The following is a 22,184-nucleotide window of genomic DNA, read 5'->3' on the forward strand; positions in this document are numbered from 1 at the left end:
TCTCCAATTTGGAATATTTCCAAAATTAACTCCAGCTTAACTTCCCATGGAAATTTACCAGAAATTTTCCACCCCTTTAGAACCCTATTTTAAACTGTTGCAGACATTAAAATACAAAAAGCTACAGGTTTTTGTCCTGTTGTTTTTTCTGGGCTCGTCGTATAGTTATTTGGTAGAGTGGATTGAAAAATAGTAGACATGGTTGTGAGCACAGGTGAGAAAGTAAAGAGAGCAAAAAGTTAAAGTAAGCTGTGTGCAACCTCATGGGGAGGCCAGCCTCACATTCATTCATTTTTTTGTTTGCTTAAAAACCACACAACTGGTAATAAGTCACGCAACAAGGGAGGGTTTCATTCTTTCTTTTCTGGCTCCATGATAACAGTCCATTAATGAAAACTCTACCATGTTTGGCAAAAACAATTGTACACTTGTCTTGCAGGATATCAAAATGAAAATTGAAGTGTGTGTTATTTGCACAACCAATTTCAGCCACACCCGGTACAAGTATCCTAATGCTGACTCAGTTTGTGATGGTACAGTCGTGTTGTCGTAGAGGTGAGTGTGTCAGGTAAGTTCTCACTTGCAGTTGTTCCCGGCTCCTCCCTGCTCAGTGCGGGCCGTGCTCTGCTCCAGCACCAGCACAGTTTTCCCATGCTCCTCTAGTCTCACCGTGTTTGCCTCAACATCCTATAGAGCAAGACACACACAGACACACATCTATGACGACCTGAGTCAAGTACATATTTGTGGATCTGAGTTTGCGGTTCAAAAAGACAAACAGACCTGAAGTGTTTATACGCACGTGGCCTCAAATCCATGGCACGGGTGCACGTAAAGTAATAAGTTACACAAACACACCTTGAGGATGCGTATGAAGTCCTGTTTATCAACTCGCAGGAAATGGCAGTTGTCCTCTCTCAGGATGATTGTTGCAGAGCGAGGTGCATCATTCAGCAAAGCAAGTTGCCCAAAGTCCTCTCCCTCATGTAGCGTGGTTACCAGACCCTGTTTGCACACAGCACTTGGATCACTATGCAGGAATTTGCCAGACAAATAAGAATCACAATGACGATTAATATAATTTTTGTCACCAGGAAATAGATTTACCTTCCCATGTGTGATCACATTTACAGAACCTTTCCAGATGATGTACCAAGACGTGCCTTTGTCCCCTTGACTGAACACTACAGCGTAAAAAGAGGAGACAGTTAACACCAAGGTAAGTCATTCAAACGTGTCTCTGTGTAAATAATCATAACTGCACACCTTTCTAAAACAGCCTTTATTATGTATGCTCTAATTTCATATTCAAGACCAGATGGGCCGAGTGGGAAATAGGAGGAGCGAATAAGGACATATGATCACCTCCACCGTAGATATGAATCAATCATGATACGAGCAAATTGAATATTCTGGATGTTGTGCATCATATCTGCAAGGCTGTGCAGAAGATGTTTGTGCACATCAGGGAATCAGTGTGCTACACTGTGGTGCAACTACACAATAAATATGCATGTGTAAGCAAGGTTCTGTACCACTCGAGTTAAAACGTCAGCAAAGCTGTCACACTCACAGACTGTTCCAGCCTTGGCATGTGATTCAAAGACCAGCACTGCTGCCAGCTCCTTACGCACCTACAGAGCAGCAAGGGAAGAAATGAGAGTGAACTGCAGAGTACTAGTAGTCTAAGAAAAAAGGAAACTGGTGATATTGTTTGGTTGATTTTTTTCTGGAAATACACAACTACGATTTAGGCAGAAGACTCCATAAAAACAGAACTCTTATGTAAGGCATTTTTTATATTTTAAGCATAACGTGTCAAGAGTTTTTGGGTTTGTTCCAGTTGTTCAAGCAGAGGCTGATACAGACTCTTCAAACTGAGGTGGCCCAGGTGGAGTATAAGTTATGCAGTGATGACTTAAGAATATATGCATACACAAATGAATAGCATTTATGTCCCTCGCTTTCTTCACCAACTATTTCCTGACCTATAACAATGTAGTTTCTAAAAGATGTTATAAAGTTTTACAAAACAGAGTGGCAGCATTTAAATATGAGCGTAATTCTTTAAGGACTCTAAATCAAATAAAATGTTTGTCAAAACTCACAGTTGAAAGTATTAAAAAGAGGAAATTGTGCAACACTGAAATGCAAAGAAAAATACTTGCAACTTGTTGCAACACATCCTAAAAAGTTGTTTTCAGCATAAGCCAAGCAGCTGACAATGCAAATAGCCAATCATAGTTTAGGATTTGTGTGCAAGAAGGAAACAAACCTATAAATAGCTTCATATGAAGCTTTTGTAGTTAGTTAAATTTAAGTTTAGCAGCAGTAAAGTTGAGCTTCTTAATTGTAGAGATATTAGCCGTATTGCGATATTGCTTTTTTATGCACAAAAGTCCCTGCTTTTGGAATAATTTAGGACACTATGAATACAAATAAAACGAACATATTGTGGCTTGAATCATAAGGACACAGATGTCAAGAGCAGGCAGTAATAACTGTGACTTACGGAGGTGGAGAGATGGGCTGCAGCCTTGACGTGAAGTAGCTCTTCATAAATGACCTCCAGATCCTCAGCACTCCTCTGACTGGGGCTGAACACAGGTACAGAAAACAGATCATAAACTACAGATACACGTCAAACCTTTACTTTGTAGCACTGCAATTTGTCTCTAAAACCTCAGAAGAAGACAAATTAGATAAGACAACATACTACTTGTTTGTAGGGCTGCACAATATATTTTATAGTTAGTGCAATATGAGTATTCACAATAAACACATAAAAAAACCCTGGATTTACCGTAATATATGAGAAAATTCAATGTAGTCAGATGAGTTTTTTGCACTTTGGATCATTATTGCAACAATGGAATCACACATTGCATGTTTTTTCATATCATGCAGGCCTACTTGTTCGCATGTATGATAGCTAATACTGACTTTTTGCGTAGGATCATGGTGAGCAGAGCATCAGGACCGAGCTGACACAGCAGCGACAGACTCTCCTGCAGCTCGTCCTCTGAGTCCTTCTCATCCTTTATATGGCCACACTCTGAGTCCTGGAAACGGTAGAACTGGGTGTCCTTGTCGAGGAAGTTCAACTCGTGTTTCACTTGATTGAGGCGAAACAAAGAACAGAGGAGAAACACATGAATTAAACCCAAATGTTTCTATGAGTGTGGACCTCTAGAGATACTATGGTGATTGCATTAAAATGGAACAGACTGACTGATTACTAAAAAAAGAGATTTTGATCTTCAGGAGAATTTAGCCGTCTTGTGGTTACTTCACAAAACACAGATCCATGGAAATAAGAGCTAATGCATTCAGAGTGCTCCCCTTCGTTGATGTTGAAGCTTTTATATCCTGATTGAAGTGGACTCTCCCGTGGAGACAGTGCCTTGTCCGAACAGAACAAGCAGTGAGTTAGTGACCACTTGACTGAGTGAGAACACATTGTAAAACATCTGCTCTGGCAGGCTCAGACACCAGATTTCAAGCTTCTTAAGTACTTCTGGGAAACTCTCAACACAGTATCATCAGAATATATTAAAAAATACCAGAATGTGACAGGATTTGTTGTAGGATTGTTCTACATACTTCTACTGTCGTGCCAAGGCGTGAGCTCACCTGACACATAACAATGTTAACACTGACTTAATTTTGCAGCCAGCAAAGCTCGGTAAGTTCAACTGTCTGGTGTGGATAATTTCTCATCCCCTTTGAATGAATGTTCAACAAAATGTCCCAAACTGTAACTTCACCTCTTAGTCATCATCGTGTTAGGCTTCTGATGACTCAGGAATGTTGCCAGGGTAGAATAAACACAGCTTTTTGATGACACACTATTCTTTGGACTTTTATTTCCTGTTGATTAGACTAAAGAATTGTTCTTTTAAAGCTGGGGTTGGTAATCAGATTTAGATACACTTTTTGTTATACTGGTTAAAATGAACTTTATGTCCTGATGGCAATCAATACATAATGTGTTCTTAAAAAAGAGCGAAGAAAAGCTGCTATCTACAGCCGGAGTAAACCTGGGAAACACCAACCAATCAGCCTTTTTTGGGTGTCTTTTTGGAGGAGCTCTGAGGGAGGAGGGGAGGGGTTAGACGGAGTCATGAGGACATGCTACATTCAAATTCATGCTAGTTTTCCGAGACTGCCAAGCCAAGCTTTAATGGATTTTATCAGAAATCTAAAGATGGCACCAAGCATTCTAAAAACCAGTAAAAGGAAACACATTACCTGTGTTAAAACATCTGTATACAGGCTGCTTATTTATTGTATAGATGTAAAGTTCTGGCCCCTTGCTGCAGTCTTACATTAAATCACTTTTAAACATCTATTTTATTGAATTTTGTCCTTTGTCCTTCATCTATTGTTATAAGTCTATTTTTGGATTGAGCTCCTCTTTAATTCATCATATATATATGTTTTTTTTTCATGCAGTATTGTGTAAATAACTGTTGGGATTGACTTAGTTATTAATTTACGTTGTGTTGTACAAGAAACTTGTCCAATATGGATGAGATGCATTATGTTTTGTTGATGGTTTTTATGATTGCTATGTTCTTCTCTTGTGTGGATTGTTCTGATTGAATGGATTGTTTTTTGTTTTTTTTAATTGTTTGTATTTATTAATATTACTGTAGAGGCAGCTAAATGTGTGCAAAACAAGACAAATCTCCATAGGGGGAAAATCATCCATCCATTATCTTGACCGCTTATCCCGTTAGGGGTCACGGGGAGCTGGAGCCTATCCCAGCTGGCTTCGGGCGGAAGGCAGGGTACACCCTGGACAGGTCGCCAACCTATCACAGGGCTAACGCAGAGAGACAGACAACCATTCATGCACACACTCAAACCTACGGGCAATTTAGAGTGATCAATCAACCTGAGCATGTTTTTGGATTGTGGGAGGAAGCCGGAGAACCCGGAGAGAACCCATGCATGCACGGGGAGAACATGCGGGGTAAAATCAAAATGATCCAATTGAATCCAATAGTATCGTATCGTATCTTAACAAATCATATCGAATCAAATCAAATCAAATCAATTCAAATCGAATTGAATCTTATCAAATCGTATTGTATTTTGTAGCATCATATATCATATCATATTGTATCTTGCCATTTTGTATTCTGTTGTATCTTTTTTCTTCCCCTCACTGCTAGCCTTATCCAACTCTAATTATTCATTTTTAACTGATTGATTTATTTGTATGTGCTCTGTTGTTGCAAATGATGATCATATGGTATCATTTTGTATTGTATTGCATTGTATCATATCATGTTGTATGGTATTGTATTTCATTATACTGTATCATTTCTATTTAAGCATTTGTAAAGAAACCTGTTGTATTGTATTGTCTGTATTGTGTCTTTTATGTTGGAACGTTTGTATCGTATCTTATCATTCATAGTGTAATATTTGAATAGTACTGTGTCATGAGTTGATTTGGTTTAGTTTTGTATTTTCCTGGTATTATGTTCTTAGTCTTTCCTTGTTTTGTTGATCATATCTCCGGTTATCTTGTTCAACCTTACTGTGGTTTTGTTCTGTTGCCTTTCCTTGTGTTTCATGTCTTGTGTTCTTGTATTTCTTGTGTGTGAGCAATTTTCACTTTTACTTTTTTAGTTCAGTCTCCAGTGTTTCCTGTTTTATTTTGGATTAATTGTTCCTTATGTGTCTGGTTTAGTTTTACTTCCTTTTCTTGTGTTTCCCCGCCAGTTTTGATTGCACCCTGATTATTTACACCTGTGTCTCGTATCACACCTGCGTTGATTACCCTCTGTGCATTTAGTCTCTGGCTGTTTCCGAAATCGCCTATTATACTAGCAGTACGTACTGATATGTCCAAAATTCAGCATGTAGTAAGTAGTATGTGAACAAGAGCAAAATCTGCAGTATGCCAAAACTCCCTGGATGTCTACTGATACGGGAAAATATCTCAGTATGCATCGGACCAGTCTGCCTCGCGTACTGGTTCCCATAATGCACAGCGCTCGTTCTGCTTTTTCTTTTTCCTCATTTTTTGACGGGAGGAAATCTGTTTTTGGGTGCTGTGAAAGTTATCAAATTACATATAAACCACTTCCTAACTTTTTAAATCATAAATGGATGCTAAATAAGCATTTTATTTATCGGCTTCGCCGTTGTTTACTTCCGCTTTCCGAAACCGGAAATCCAGCGAAGTCTGGCTCAGCATGCTGCATGACAGATCGAACAGAACAGTCATACTACATACTAAATTCAAACGCAGTATGTAGTAGGCAATACCTACTGCCTACTACATTAGTAAGTAGTATGTAGCAGGCCGTTTCTGTACCTGTGCCCACTGTAGTAGGCAGTAGGTATTGCCTACTAAATACTGCATTTGAATTTAGTATGTACTACATACTACATACTACATACTGAATTTTGGACATATCAGTACGTACTGCTAGTATAGTAGGCGATTTCGGAAACAGCCTCAGTGTTCCCTTCCTTGGTTGTCAGTTCATTGTGAGTCTTTTGGTTTAGTCTTGTTTGAGTGTATCTCTGAGTCTTCCCTGTTTTCTTCTGTGGATTTTCATTTAAGTAAGTTTTTGTTCATCTCATGTCTTTGTTTATCCAACTTTAATTTTAGTCTGCATTTTGTGTTCCTCCACATTTTATTTGTCTAATCATTGCAGTATTGTTTTGTGTTGTACCATAATGCATGGTATTCTATGAGTGCTGTGATATTAATACTTCTGATGACTCAGGAATGTTGCCAGGGTAGAATAAACACAGCTTTTTGATGACACTTACACTATTCTTTGGACATGTATTTCCTGTTGATTAGACTAAAGAAATGTTCTTTTAAAAGGTTTATGTCAGAAATCTAGAGATGGCACCAAACATTCTAAAAACCAGTAAAAGGAAACACATTACCTGTGTTAAAACATCTGTACACAGGCTGCTTATTTATTGTATAGATGTAAAGTGCTGGCCCCTTGCTGCAGTCTTACATTAAATCACTTTTAAATATCAATTTTATTGAATTTTGTCCTTTGTACTTCATCTATTGTTATAAGTCTATTTTTGGATTGAGTTCCTCTTTAATTCATCATGTCTACCTGTTTTTTTCATGCAGTATTGTGTAAATAACTGTTGGGATTGACTTAGTTTTTAATTTATGTTGTGTTGTACGAGAAACATGTCCAATATGGATAATATACATTATGTGTTGTTGATGGTTTTTATGGTTGCACCCTGATTATTTTCACCTGCGTTTCGTATCACACCTGTGTTGATTACCCTCTGTGCATTTAGTCTCTGTGTTCCCTTCCTTGGTTGTCAGTTCATTGTGAGTCTTTTGGTTTAGTCTTGTTTGAGTGTATCTCTGAGTCTTCCCTGTTTTCTTCTGTGGATTTTCATTTAAGTAAGTTTTTGTTCATCTCACAAAATACTTCATATAACTTCTGTAATATCCCACCCTTTAATTCTTACCATGAACCAGGATTCCCTCATCCACTAAGACCTGCCAGATTCCCACAGCCTGACTCCTGTTTTGAAGGCCTTCGCTTTGTTTCATCAGACAGTCTACGAGCTCCTTCCCTGAGCAACACTGTCTGTAGGAGAAAATTAACACATTTATTCTCATGCTTTTTCTGCAGACATCGTTGAGTTTTAAACACAGAAGAAATCATGCTCCCTGTGTGCGTACCTGTATGTTTTTAGGTGATACTTTCTGTCACGGACCAGACCGGGGTTCTTCTCAATCATGACGCTGTAAACTGATCTTGCTGCCTTTACAACACGATCTGAAAGAAACTTTAAACACATGCAAAAGGAACATTAAGTGGTTAAACTTCCTAAATATTCAAGTGAGTTGTGTACCCTTTAAGGGATATTAAATAGAGCTGCATTCATAAAGAAGATAGGCAAGTATCACATGGGGTCATGTTTAATGAATCAGCTAACTTAGGAGTTGGTGGCCAACAGAAGTGAGCTTGAACAAATCAAAGCGTGAGTGAAAAAAAGAGTGAGTCAATTCTGTTTCCCCCCGTAGTGTTGAGATTATGTGGGATGCCATGCTACGTCAACAGCGTGAGTGGAGATTTCTGTGGGCGTTGGAGTGTAATATTGTGAGTGTGGTTGTGTGTGTGTGTTTTGTGTGTGTGTGGGTTGCAGGGAGGTGAGAATGTGTAAAAACGGCTGTGTTAAACTCTCCCACACCTCGCCAAGTTCCCAGCCTCTACAACTCTGCGACTCACTCTGCTGCTTGCACACAGCAGAAACTCACTTTTACTTTCCGACCACCCTCAATGTGTTTCCTTTGAACCTTTCTTGTTTCCCCCTGTCGCCCCCCCCTAACTTCCACCCTCTGACACACATTCACACAACCCAAAAAGACTGCAGACAGGGGTGCAAAACCTGTGAGGCACCGGTGCAGAAACAATTGACTTATGTAACACTAATGTGCTTTGTTTGTGGCTGTAATGCGGCTGTACTATTTCAGGCCATATCACGCTTTACAGCATCCCTTGCTTCTGCTTCAAAAACAAATCAAACTACCACAACGACAATATTTGTTCATTTAATGATTGATAAAAGTTGTTATTCTGCTGCTCCCTGATAGACTCCCTCCCTCATATCTCCTGCTTGCAGTCTTGTGATTGCACGAGTGACTCAGACGCTTGCATGTTTGTTCTTTGTGTTTTCCTTAAGGCTCTGCTGTTTGCCCAAGGTGGTGGTCTTGAGATGTACACAGAACCCACAAAGACTATTTACTATATTCCTACTTGTTTCTTTGAATGGGGTTATAATTTAAAGGAAGTGGGGCTGTACAATCAATCACATTCCCACCAGCATCATCGTAAAGGGAACAAGTGCAGTACACATATTTACACAAAGACTGCCTCATTCCCAATGAACAGGATGAACTATTACATTTGAATGTAGCACACACTGAAACTCAGCGTGCAAACAGTAGGCCAATCAGGTGGAGCCCCAGCTAGCTGTGAGTTACCCTCAGATCAATCTCTGTCATCGACTATACACTACCATCCAAAGGCGGTAATGCCTGTGGGAGCAAGTGACACCTTCTTGTGGCTTCCAGTGTAACCAGCAATTAGGGACAAAGAATCTGGCAGGACGATTACAAGAGGAGCGTGGTGAAGCTCCCTTACTCGTGAGGCTGCTACTGATATCACTTCAAGATAACAACCTAGCAAAACGAAACTAAGGAAACATTTTACCTTCAAGCAACTTTTCATTACCAAAAACCAGGGACAAAGAATCTTTGGCCAAGCCTTCTTTTTCTGTGCGCTGCCATTCTTATAGTCTAAGTCACACCTTCAGAGTCGAGAAAGTAGTTGGGTTTGAGAGATGACATCTATGACCAGTGGTGGACAAAGTACATGTCTTCATTACTTAAGTCAAAGTATAGATCCTCCTGGTCAAACATTACTCCAACACAAATGAAAATTGTTCAGTCCAATTATTACTTGAGTTAAAGTACTGGAGTACTTGCTTTTAATAATACTTAAGTATTCAAAGTACTTTTTAAAATATCTCAAAACTTATTTGGGTGCATGGGTGTACATTCTGCTACGTTCTTTTAATCTAGAAAACATTATTTCATATCTGTAATAAAACAAGTGTGTTAGCTACAGACCTCCACGTGCTTTCTCAGGTTAGATGCTGATGTTTTGTAGGCTGTGATGAAGTTTGTGTGGTAAACCGATCAGAGATTTACATCAATTCGATCATACTTTATTCAAAAACCTCAAACGTGGGCTTAAAATATGGCCGTGGTGCTCAGGTAGAGAATCGTTATCCTTCTCGATCATAGCCATCATCACCACGACTAAATGAACGCACTGATCTAAATAACGTTTGCTCTGCATTTGATCTGCACTCAACCGAGGTACGGCTACAAAAATTTAGACAAACCAAACACAAGAACACAAACAGTTTACGGCAGGGGTGTCAAACTCATTTCAGTTCAGGGGGCACACACAGCCCAAGTTGATCTGAAGTGGGCCGGACCAGTAAAATCATAACATAATAACCTATAAATAACGACAACTTTACATTTTTCCCTTTTGTTTTAGTGCAAAATAGTACAAGTATGTGCTGAAAATGTAATCAACTATCTTTCTACAAAAACAGTTCTCCATGATGAGTCTTATAGTGGGGCAGAATATTTTACTCTTTAAGCACTGAAACCTGCTGCAAACACACCAAACAAGTTATCAATTCACCTGACACAGAGTGTAATTTTTACTGCAAAAGAACAGAGAGATTATAATAATGAAGAAGGTAAAGTTGGCTATCCTGGACCCCTCAGCTCCGAAAGGAACTGTTTGCTTGCTGGACAGTGTTGTATGCAGGGGTGTTGTGCTAGTGTTAGTAGTTAGTGGATCATCTTAACAGTGCTCTAAAAAGACTTAATGAATCTCAACCGGATTATGCAAACAGCAAGTAATCTATTTTCTCACTTTGAGAAAAAAGTCCCGGGAAAAAGTGCTGTTCAGGTGCGCTCCATCAGCACTATGATTGTATGCGACCCTCAGAGGACAAATTTAAAATAGTAGTTACTTTTATTGAAAATTTGCAGTTAATGTCTAATCTGTAATTTTTTCACTTTGCAAAGTTGTTCTGTGGGCCGGATTGCAACCTCTGGCGGGCCGGTTTTGGCCCGCGGGCCGCATGTTTGACACCCCTGGTTAACGGTCTTTGGGATCTGATTTCAGAAAAGAAGATTTCATGAGCTGACTTCAAAGCAAAAGTAGTGAGTAACTAGAGCATTGATAGAAATGTAGTGGAGTCAAAAGTATGATATTTGTCTTTCAAATGTAGTGGAGTAAAAGTAATACGTTTTCCCAAAAACTAATACTCAAGTAAAGTACAGCACTCAAGTAAATGTACTGGGTTACTGACCACCACTGTCCATGACCAAGATTTCATTAGAGCTTACATGCAGATATCTGTTAAAAGATGATCTTATAAGTACAAGGCTAGCATACTGTGGATTGCATTTAGCCTCCTTTGCACCCCACACAGCATACAGCCAAAATGAAAGCATAAGAGTAACGTTTACAACCTTAAATCATGTCACTTACCCACAGATTCTGTATTTAAAAGCAGAATCTGATGACATAGATTAGCAACAGACTAGCTTATGCCACTGCTGGTAAGTGCTAGCATAAAAGCTATGGAAGGAAATTAGAGCAAGAATTTATAAGCTGTGGCTAATTTGAGTTCATTTATTGTATGAGATATCATCATAAGATTTCCTTTGAACCCATTGGGCCAAAAAAGAAGATAGTGTCAAGAAACTACCCACAATGTTTTCTAGTCTTGTTGTCTACGGCTCATTCAGAAGATTAAAAATGCATCCTGAGCTTTCACAGACCTCCTGACCTTTTGCCTCAATCACGCAAACCCCACCTTTCCCCTTTCACCTGGACATGGGGCCATGACACATGCTTGTAATGTCCAAGTTCACAGAGAGATGCAAATTATGATGTACATCAACTGTAACTGACTTATGAGTACCAATGTACAGACAAACATGAAGCTATCATTTCTGCATCAGTCTGTTCTCAGACCTGACATCAGCAGAGTAAATGTGCCCTGGGCGCCCGCTGTGCCCAAGTAGAGTTGTGTTTTCAAGAGGCCACCATATTCCCAGGGGCCCCATTTTCCCCTGGGACTCCCACAGTCACATTCTCAGGCATGTCAGCTCCAAAATGTATTTTCTTGATGAGGCCATTTTTCCATTACCTTACCCAGTCCTTATAAAAACAGCATCATCAAAAGCCATATTTCAGTGAAGCCCTCACTGCTACGCCTGCTTGTAAACATTCAGAAAAATGAAGCATTCTCCTCATCCTATATGTCTGCCTCTCTTCAGTTTACTGTGTGTCTGTTCTCTGCATGTAGGCAAACTAATCACGTTATCTAGGGAAGCATTTGTTCCCACTGAGTCAAATTACAGAGCAAACACCTTCCACAAGTACAATACACACAAAACTAGAACGCAGCTCCCAACACTGATGTATAGGCCATCTGTGAGGTTTGGACAGGTAGTCATAACCCTTTTTATGACTGAATGTAATGTGCTTCTGAGCAATTTTACAGGGCAGAATCTGTATTCAAAACAAGCTTTAAGACTGCTGATGTACAGTACAACAATCAACTTATATTGGTTAAGCTTTAACTGTCAGACTCAGGATCATAAACTGCTGCACACAGGGCTAGTTACAGAACAGCTGCTGTACAGCCTGTACATTGCTCTTTAGCAGGACATATGCTACTACCACACAAGAGCAATTTAATTAGAAGAGGGTGCATTGACCAAAATCCTATGATCTATTCAATGTCTGCATAAGCTGTAAAGCATTGACTTTATATTGTTAAAATGTATCAATGAAATCAATGTTTATGGTCTTATTAGTATCTGCATAAATCTGTATTAAATTGGAGTTAATAAACTAAAGAAACATGTTCAAAAACAGTTAATTTTTGTGGTTTAGACCATTTGACAAGGCTGGGGAGGTTTAGCAGATCCAATTTTGATTGCTGTAGTAGCCCTACGCTACAATACAATATGGTTGAGTCGTCTGAGTTAAGATTCAGACTTATTGGTCTCTGAATAGTGTGGTATCATGAACTTGATTTTCTCATCATTCTTTTTAATGTTTATTCCTCAGACCATTTTGCAAGATACTGACCAGCACAAGCAAACTAATTTCCCTGTTCAAAAACATAGTCCTAAAACAAACAAAAGTAATGGACCGTTCGGACCAAAGGACCTTTTTGAACAGATTAAATCTGTGTGTGAATTTGGCCAACACGTGCCAATTGCAATTGACATTAAACAATCATGTTGACATGGATAAGACTTCAAGTATACTCAGTTTCAGACAATTTTGCTTGATTCAAAGATAGCATTGGTTTTTAAAGGTAAACAGTTACAATCTGGTGAAGTGTACTCTTGCTAAATAATAGCTAGCTTATCATGCTAGCATATCTAGTTATTTCACTTTGTTTTTAAAGGTGCAGTTGGTAGGAATGGGGTAAAAATCAATCCTTTTTTTCTGCTGGGTTTGGAAAAAAAGTCATAATACCCATCGGTACTCATCAGTAATTTAAGTAATTTGAGATTATGGTCAAATCTCTGTGTTTTTCAATGCCTTTGTATCAAGCAATGTTATTATTCCCCTTCGTTCCCGTTATCACGGACCAATCAGAGCTACTCTCCGACCCTCTGCCAGCACTACTTCCACATAGAACAAGCACGAGAAGTAGGGGAAATCTGGTGGGATGGGGTAGTGTTGACATTCAAAATCTCTCTCCTGACTGATGTTTATATCACGACTACCAAAAGCAGCTTTAAGGCAGCACTCAGCCTACTTATTTGAATGATACATTTCTGGAACTTCCTGTGTAAATTTCACTGTCTAGTTAAATTTAAAGCGACATCATTGTCATGGTAATCTCATGACATTTTTAGATAAAGGTATTCTTAATCTATTTGAAAAGAGAAATAAATTATCAACTAATCAAGCCCGAACTTAAACTTCTAAGTAACCATACAGTTTAGTATACTGGCTAAACCTGCTGTAGTATTTCAATCTCCCCTTACTAAAATCAGAGTTTCATTCTTTAGATTCATGTCTGACAAAAGTAAGCAATTTAAAAACAATCTTAATAATGTAAACATAAAATTGTCTCAAATGATGAACAAGTAAGAGTTAGCAAACAATTCAGACTGTAATTACTTCTTTTTAAGCAGTGAGACTATCTTTGGGTTTACCATCTTTGCAGTGCAATGCATGTGTGTAATCTGACACGCAGAGAGACAGGCTCTGCCGCTCTGCTAATGAGCTGATACACTTTTTATCACAAAACCCTGAGAAGTCACTGTAAAACTAACAATGCAGGGGATTTAGTTGATGTGGTTGACATGCCATGGTGTGCATCAGAGCATCGGATTTGTGTGCTACAACTTGCAGATTGTGAACACATTCTGGTCCTTCCTGATCTGATATTGTCCTACTGAACACTCCTAGTGTGGCACAAAATGTCCAAGTTGGCAATTGGCATAGATGACACTTAGAATAACAATGCAACACTAGCCAAATTATCCCCATTCATTCTGAAAGCTGTAAAGAAATGCCTCATGCTGATTCTCTTATCTTACCGAGTGCTGTATTATTATGGTGCCAAATGATGCTCAACAACCAAAAAATTAATTATTAGCAGCTTGCATTCTTGGTCTTTATAATATTAACCTGCATCTGTTAATATTAGTATGAGGATGATGCTAATGTTAGGCACTAATGCTAGACTTATACTATTTTTCTTACAGTAACTAATTTCTGATACTTTTTAATATTTCTCTATAAAACCATTAGTAACATAGTTAGAGGCTATTGTGGATGTGTCGTTTTTCCAGTGACAGTATGATGTGTAGTATGTGGTTTGTTTTGATGCATTGTGGGGTGGAATGATGATGAGTACAGTAATCCACTCATTGTCTCCTTTGTAGGCGAGACATCTCTCTGTTTCTTGCTCTCTGGCTAACCTCAGTGGGCTGAGCTGTGTGAGAAGCAGCTTCAGATGAACACTGTGTGAGTTTGACGCAGAGCCCAGTGCAGCTCTGTGGAATACAGATACCTGACTTTTCCCCTCTCTCTGTGTGAGAAAAATTCAAGACCCAGCTCTGAGGGCAGCATGCATTCTGTAGCCCATGACTGATATGGGTAATAGGTTTTCCCAGGCCTGGGATAAGGTCATTAGATTATTAATATGTCAGACTTAAGCTACACAAATGAAATATGGATTCTTTAATGTGACCAAAGGTTATTTATAATTTAACTGCAAGTAACTTAAGGTAACTCTACATCATCAAACTCATGTGTAAGAACAAACAAAACCTGCTTCACAGATTGAGGTTATTAAAAACAATCTGTCTTGCACAGAGATATCAGAATGTATGATGCTCATTAGCGACTTTAAGAACCTGGAGCCAACACTTGCGGAGCAACCAAACAAAACTCAAAGAGCAACACCCGCCTCCTGCAGACACCATTACTCTCTAACTTCTCTCCCTAACACAGAACTAAATGTACAGGCATGGACCCTTTTGGTGTTGAAAGACGCTTTCCATTTCAAACCCTGTTATCAGTGTTTCAAATATTCTCTCCTTGACACACAGTTGGAGAAGCTGAGATAAAGCAGTGAGAGCGGCTTGGGCTGTGGGTGAGGTAAGGCTCAGGACGGTGTACAGGGTCAATTAACTGAGGGCCTTGAAGTGCCCTTTAGACTCCTTGTGACGGCCTGCCCCCGCCAGGAATGTGTTTTTTAAGACTCGCTTGAGTAGTAATGCAGGAGGATATTATAACAACAAAAGAACAAGTTCAGCAGTTTGAGAGGATGCAACCACTGCAACTCTGGACGATAGCAGAGGTCAGAACGGCTGAAAACCACGAGGCTGGTGGTTGTTTGAAGAGTGAAATTCAAGGCTTGTGCCAAATAGTGTCAAATAATGTTGCCTAATAATAAGTAGAGACACTCATCAGCCATATTTGTGCCTACAAAGCTGAGTATGTGACTGTTATAGAGGTCTTAAAAAAAAGAATGACAAAGGACATAACTTACTTACCAACCTGTTGCTAACCTGTTGCAAATTCACCTAATTCGTTTGGAAGTGCTCCTCCAGGTGTTCATTTTAATTCACATAACTTTTTCAGTGTTTTGTTTTCACAAAAATGGGACAGGGTTTGCATCTGGATCCGCCCCTGCAGTAAGAGCATTATAGTACTCCTGTAGCTGCTGGGAGATGCGGTACCAAAGCATAGCTCACATCTCTGGCATACACACCTGCTTCATTGTGTCTTTAGGACCCAGGGCCTCTGGCAGCGGCGTCTAAAAGAAACAAAAAATAAATGTTACCACCACTGAACCATTTCTGCATATCTAAGTTCTCTGAAATAAAGCAGATAACTTTCTTCAGAGCAGCATTCCTCTGGAACGAGCCAGACTGGATGTGTTGATAATCGCCACGATAACAAACTCGTACGTAAAACCAAGCTGAGCTGTCCAGAGATAAGATCTATTATTTTCCTTTCATTGGGATGGAGGTCAACACAAATACATTATCTCAACCTGTTCCGTGTTACCATTGTCTCCAGTGTGATGTGGGTGGGTGTCAAGTGTGTGTAATGAAGTGGGAGGTAAGAATACACAGACATCAGCGCAGAGGAGAGAACACAGTCTGTGGCCACACATTTCTAAAATGGAAAGTGTGCTTTCAGCTGCCACTACACTCTCTCATGGAAAGACTTGAGAAAATCTTCATCAGCAGCAGTTTAGAATGTGTTTTAAATGAAAGTTCAGATGGATACGGCCCTCCTTTATGCACCAATGAGAATGAGATCACATTTGTTTAATTCAAACCTGCTGCCTCATACAAATATTCAACATTCCCAGGTCTGTACTTCGGCCGAGGCTGCATTTCCTCTTTCTGGCTTATGTTTTTATGTCTTTATGATCCCCCACTCTCAGCTACTATTGTCATCCTGTATTCCTAAGGCAAATACTTGTGTGGATTTAATACAGAGACATAAAATATCCTTTTAGAGACAATCAATTAGATCAGATATTTCCCTTCAAATCTGGTACCTTGCAGGTGATTAGCTTCTGTTGCTACGTCTGATCCTTAGAAATAAAAGAAACAGAAATAAAAGCAACACAATTTGCTCTTACAAACATTACCAGATAGTATCAGGGTATATGTTTATAACAGCAGGTGCTTCTTTGTGCAACTCTAATGCATTGTATGAACAACAAGCCAGAGTGTGTCAAAGTATTCAAAGTATTCAAAGTGATCACAATGGCGTAGCTAACACTCACACACGCTGTAAGGTAGCTGTCTGCATTGATCAGGAAACTGTGATCAGCTCCTCACATCACAGATAAACATCTGCTCAGTGTCTCCAGACCTTCAGTTCAGACTTTGTGGCATGTTTTGTCTGCTTTGCTGTTCAGCCGGCTACGTCACATGACCACAGCCAGGATGGCACATTGCCAATACTTTTAACTGGCTCATAAAAAAATATTGGCTTCCACTGCAAGTCTGTTATGGTGGGTTAAAAGAAAGATAAACATGATGCAGCTTAATTCACTGCAATTTTGTTTCTAATTAAAGTATTTTTGCATGAATATGACGCCATAAAACAATTTATGACAGAGCTTATTACTGCTTTGACCCGACCACAATGACACATGTGGCCTGTGTAAATAGAAAAATGTCAAAAAACAAGACTGTGGACTGGCAGCCGCATCGAGGAATCTTTATGAGGAGAATTGTTTTGTTTTCTTCCTTCTCTGTTTCCCAGGAGCAGCAAAGACAGGGATACAAAGCCCTTGCCTCTCCTAATGATGACAACAAAAACGAGCTCAGTGTTGCCCCTGTTAGAGGTGTATGCTCTTCTGCTCTCAGAAAATAAATCAGCAAATGCCTCAGTGCCAGTTAACTCATGCTTATGGTGGACACTACACCTCAACGAACAGGGATACTGGCATTTGGGGAAAATGACAGTCTCAGCAGCTTTGGTTGATATCAAGCCAATGATGTAGATCACAGTTATGAAGTGAACCTATTCACGATATTCACACGGCAGACTGTTTTTTTCTGACATCGCACTGAGGCCAGAAACCTGAAATATAGCTGACAGCTAAGGAAAAACAAATTGATAAAGCAATCCAAAGAGATGAGAGGGGAGCTTATACCTGAAGTAAAAACAGCATATCTGATAGCTCACAAGCATGTACACCATAGATACAACATCTATCCTTCAACCTATTAAACGTGGATATAGTCACTGATATCATCCATTGGCTTCAGGAGAGATGCTGCAGCCCAACAATGGCATAGTAAAAATCCTGACTTTAACTACTGCACTTTTATCATATTTTTTAGCCTGTACATATAAGTCATGCCTATTTGTTGTTCTTTTGTATTTATAGCTGATGTTATTATTATTTTTATTTTATTTTTATTTGTATAGCTTATTCTTATGCCTTGTACAAAGAGAGCACAGTTTACCTAAGTCAAATTCCTTGTGTGTTCAAGCATACCTGGCCAATAAAGCTAATTCTGACTCTGATTCTGAACTTTCAATCAACCTACAAACAGGCAGAGAGGTGGGGCTGACATAGGCTTGTAGCCTCCTGCTAACAGCTACAATACATCTTCCTGTCCGTCAACTGCTGTGTACCTGATTTTGCAAATGTATGCATAACATACATTTTATATCATCTTAACACATGCGTTTTCAAAAAATTGTACCCTTGTAGAGTGTGCATACATAAATACATACATGAGCTTCACACCTAAACCTTTTGTTAAACCAGGCTGTTCAATTTGCTGTAAAAAGGGCATTTTGATATAAAACCTAAAGGGGTGTCCTTGGTTTTTGCAGCCAGCCACAAGAGGACAGATGGAGGAACTGCAGATTTTTGCACGTCCAATAGCTTCATTTTTCAATAACGGAGGCTACCACTTGGTTAGAATTTGACTAATTGAATAACAAATTAATGTTAGCATTTCCTCATTTGGTCTGATACTGTTATTTTTCTTTGTTTATAACATTTTTGTTTTATTATTTGTTTATTCTTATCTTTTCTGTTGTACAATGTAACACTATCAAACAATAATGTAGGATCCATGAAGGATTCAAGTGTTTATTGTATCTTATTTTTGAGGTTGAGGGTAGTTTATTGTGGTATTATTTTTTGTAGTTTGTTTACGGTATGGTTTATTGTGGGGTTAGTTTATTAGGTTGTTTATGGGTCATGTGTTAGGGGCGGGGATATTCAGTTAATTTAGGCTACCTGTTTTCTTTTGTTTGCAGGTAGAGAGAGGGGGTGAGTTGGGTCTCCATACTTTTTGTTGACCGCTTATTATCGCTTATGTTCTCTTGTGCACTTTATCATGAGTTGATTATCCTTTTTCGTTAATAAAAGGTTAAACTTGCTTTTTTGTGCATTAGTGATTTTTGCTTTTAGCGCGTCCGACACTTAACTAGGCCCAACCTCAGCCTCTCAGAGGCTTTTGGCTCTTCGTAGTCGCTACAAATGATGTCAGCTAGGAAGTGGTTGAATGCTAAAATAGCTGTTGTCTAACGATGTCTGATTGGTTTTCAAGAAGCAGCTAATGTTAGCATTCAAACAAATACAAGCAGACTTTTTTTCAGCTAGCTAAAATCACTGTAAGCATCTTTTTGTTAGCTTAGAATGTACATCTTTCCTGTAGCTTTCCTGTAGAAAGCGGTTGAATATTGATGTTAGCTCTTACATTATAGTATCTTAAGCTTTACAAAAACAGCTAATAATGAAATGTGATTAATTCTCTGGTGAAAATATTGTTAGCTTGCGTTAATCAGTCAGCCATCACTTCATTAGCTAGTTATTTACACCATTCCTTTCATAATGTGTAACACCATTAAATGGTCATGAGTGCTAAGAAGTTGTTGAATGCTAATGTTAGCAGTTGTATTACAGCACCCGCTTGGTTTTAAACATGTCACTTTCATTTGAAATATTGTCCAACGTGGTCCAACCTCCAGGTTTTGCCTATTCACTGACTTTTCAGCTGTTGAATGCTCTGACAGCAGTAAAATAATCACAGTTTGTCAGATTCTCTAAAGATTATGATTTATTAGCCTGGGGAAACAACAGTGTGACGTCATTGCAGCATTTCAGCCCTCTCCAAACGGGATGTGAGAGAAATATGGCTGCAGTGTGATTATGCTGAATTGAGGTCCAGCTTTTACGTCAATGTATTACAAATAATGCTCCCCAAAGGAAAGATGTGAACATCAGGTCAATCCATTATGATGAGGTTGTATAGTGTTAACTCAACCATTGCAGTCATGGGTAGATCTTGTGATTAACCTGTAATGTAGTCTTAGTGTAGTGGAAGAGTTCCTGTGTAATTTATGAGTGTGTTAACCTGTATAGACAAACTCACCTGGTGCAGTGACAACAAGTTTATCCACTCATGTGACATTTGAGAATATGTGTAGCATGCAATGCCGTGCGATTATTACACTCAAGTTGTCAGGCGTTGAATTAGAATGCCAAAGCCAAAATATGATCGTCAGTTGAATTTACAGTTTATTGTCGTCTAACCTTTTGAACAGCTTCATGTAAAATATGGTGTTGACATTTGGCTTTCAACTGAAGGAAGTTCAGAAGGCGGTCTATTCAGATTTACAGTCGTCTTTGACCTATTGATGCTTAAAAGTCAAGTAAATTTAGAACTTGAGAGTCTCGGTGCTGCTCTGTGTCTTCCTGCGACTTGAAAACGATTACCTCCCCTTTGTGCTCTCTTCTAAAAACTCCTCTGTAAACTGAGCGGGAGTGTTGTGCTCAAGGTGAACAATACACTATTAATAACCTGAGTTTGATTGAACAAACCTTTGTGCCTTGTTACCGTCTTGTGTCCCCACACCCAAGCTGCTATAACAATAGAGAAATCCGCCTCAGTCCACTTGAAGCATTCTTGAAATATCTACAAGCTGCTGTTTTGGGGGACCTAAACTGTGTCAGAGTGTAGGTGAGAAGAAGCTGCATCTGTTGCATTAACACATTTTAGTTGCAGCACAAAGTGTATTTAATTTGCTTGTATAAAGGGGGGGTGTTTGCACTTTCACGAAAAGCTTTTAGGGCTATTAAAGCCCCACGTTGCTGACATTTAGTATCAGCCAATTTGCACAACAAATTATGATTATGGGTTTTTAGAAGATTCATCAGCAGCTTCCAGCAGGGATTTCAGAATAATTTATGAAATTCAAAAAGAGCAAATGCCATCTCTGAGTTCATGTTTGTGACAAAGCTTCAGATTTATCTCTATAGGCCTACACTATGTTATACAGCTGCAACACAGTAGTAATGAGTGGTGGTGATGGGGTAGAGGATAGTGAAGATGGCTATAAAAATTGTAGGTGGAATATATAAGCACATTGGCTAAGTGAGTGTACAGTGGGACATTAAAGTGCACTATTGATGTTCTTGTCATAACTTGAGAGTTTTCATTTTCATGCAAATCACAACTTCACCAAATCTGGATGCTGGAGGCTATTTATCACTCCCTGTCATAATATATTTTACAACATCAGTTAACTGTTTCGCAGATTGTTACTATTTACCAGAGATTGCGCATTAATCCCTCATGTATTAGCCTCTAATCCTACAATATAAACATAGCTTTCTAAAATGGGCAAATCTGCTTTGTAAGAAGCTTTATATTTACTGTAGTTTTTTTTATTTATTTTGATGCTAATTCACTAATTTATGCACCTTTTACGCAAGTGAAATTTAAATGCAAACATTAACATACAGTGCTTATATTATGGTACTTAAACTTTCCTGATCAGCTTACCTAATAGCTGACAATGTTACCTTTACTACCGTTCATTTATGTGTGCCATCATAAAGTTACTTATAGCGAACACAAGCTCGTTCCTATTTTCCATGCACTGTATGGGAGTTATTCTCTACAGGACAGAGTGAAGTAGCATACCCAGCTGATGCCTCGAATGCTCGGTGTTTCCACTGAGAACCGGTCCGGGAACACTCGGTAATTGTGACTCCGAAACAGATGCATCTTGTCTCAGATCAAAAAAACCGACGAGCAACTTTCCCGGTCAGAAGATGTGCCTGCAGACATGATTCATCGCGCTCGAAGATCCACGCAGATAAACCTCCTGTCACTGCACAATAATGTCAGTGTCAACAGCTCAGGACTCCGCATTTTGTCTGGAGAAAAAAGAAATCCAGTCAGGTCCTAGTTGCTCCTCGTTCCTGCCTGCATCCAAACTCAGACCTCTTCAGACGAGTCCTCGCTGTGTGGACGGAGTGCGTAATAATGCTCAGCCATCCTGCAGCACAGGCGCACTGCTGAGTTGCGTGTGTGCGCTTTTCTCTGACTTTTGGCAGGAACTACAAGGAGTCACCAGACTGACGGCCTCAGCACCAAGAAACTTTCATCTCCTAATTATCGGCGTTTGATTTGTTTAGCTTGACATGATTTCACTGCGTGTGTGAGGACAGGTGCACTGTGAGCATTTTGTTGGTTATTTCTAAGGGAAGGCAACGTGATCATTTCTCGAGGCAGTTTAAAGGGGACAGAA

At 39.2% G+C, this 22,184-nt stretch overlaps 1 protein-coding gene and 1 long non-coding RNA gene across 3 annotated transcripts in view; one reads left to right on the plus strand and one right to left on the minus strand.

Annotated features, from left to right (window-relative positions):
- Positions 1–21,961, minus strand: part of rapgef3 (Rap guanine nucleotide exchange factor (GEF) 3) — a 33,083-nt gene extending 11,122 nt beyond the window's left edge. The window contains exons 1-10 of the mRNA XM_034695530.1: positions 21,575–21,961; positions 15,868–15,912; positions 7,697–7,803; positions 7,480–7,601; positions 2,944–3,115; positions 2,513–2,597; positions 1,574–1,634; positions 1,108–1,184; positions 859–1,005; positions 581–687 (exon numbers count right to left, since the gene is read on the minus strand). Coding sequence (XP_034551421.1) covers positions 581–687; positions 859–1,005; positions 1,108–1,184; positions 1,574–1,634; positions 2,513–2,597; positions 2,944–3,115; positions 7,480–7,601; positions 7,697–7,803; positions 15,868–15,912; positions 21,575–21,658 — 1,007 coding nt within the window. The 5' untranslated portion in view covers positions 21,659–21,961. The remainder of the gene's footprint in view (positions 1–580; positions 688–858; positions 1,006–1,107; positions 1,185–1,573; positions 1,635–2,512; positions 2,598–2,943; positions 3,116–7,479; positions 7,602–7,696; positions 7,804–15,867; positions 15,913–21,574) is intronic.
- Positions 442–3,846, plus strand: LOC117821334. Of its 2 annotated transcripts, none has more exons than XR_004632948.1 (3): positions 442–555; positions 1,134–1,219; positions 2,955–3,846. It is a non-coding gene; the product is annotated as an uncharacterized LOC117821334 (long non-coding RNA). The 2 variants fall into 2 exon arrangements; XR_004632949.1 differs by having other exon boundaries at positions 443–568.
- Positions 21,962–22,184: the final 223 nt, after the last annotated feature.

The sequence above is a fragment of the Notolabrus celidotus genome, chromosome 11, assembly GCF_009762535.1.
Source record: "Notolabrus celidotus isolate fNotCel1 chromosome 11, fNotCel1.pri, whole genome shotgun sequence".
Taxonomy (NCBI): Eukaryota; Metazoa; Chordata; class Actinopteri; order Labriformes; family Labridae; genus Notolabrus; species Notolabrus celidotus.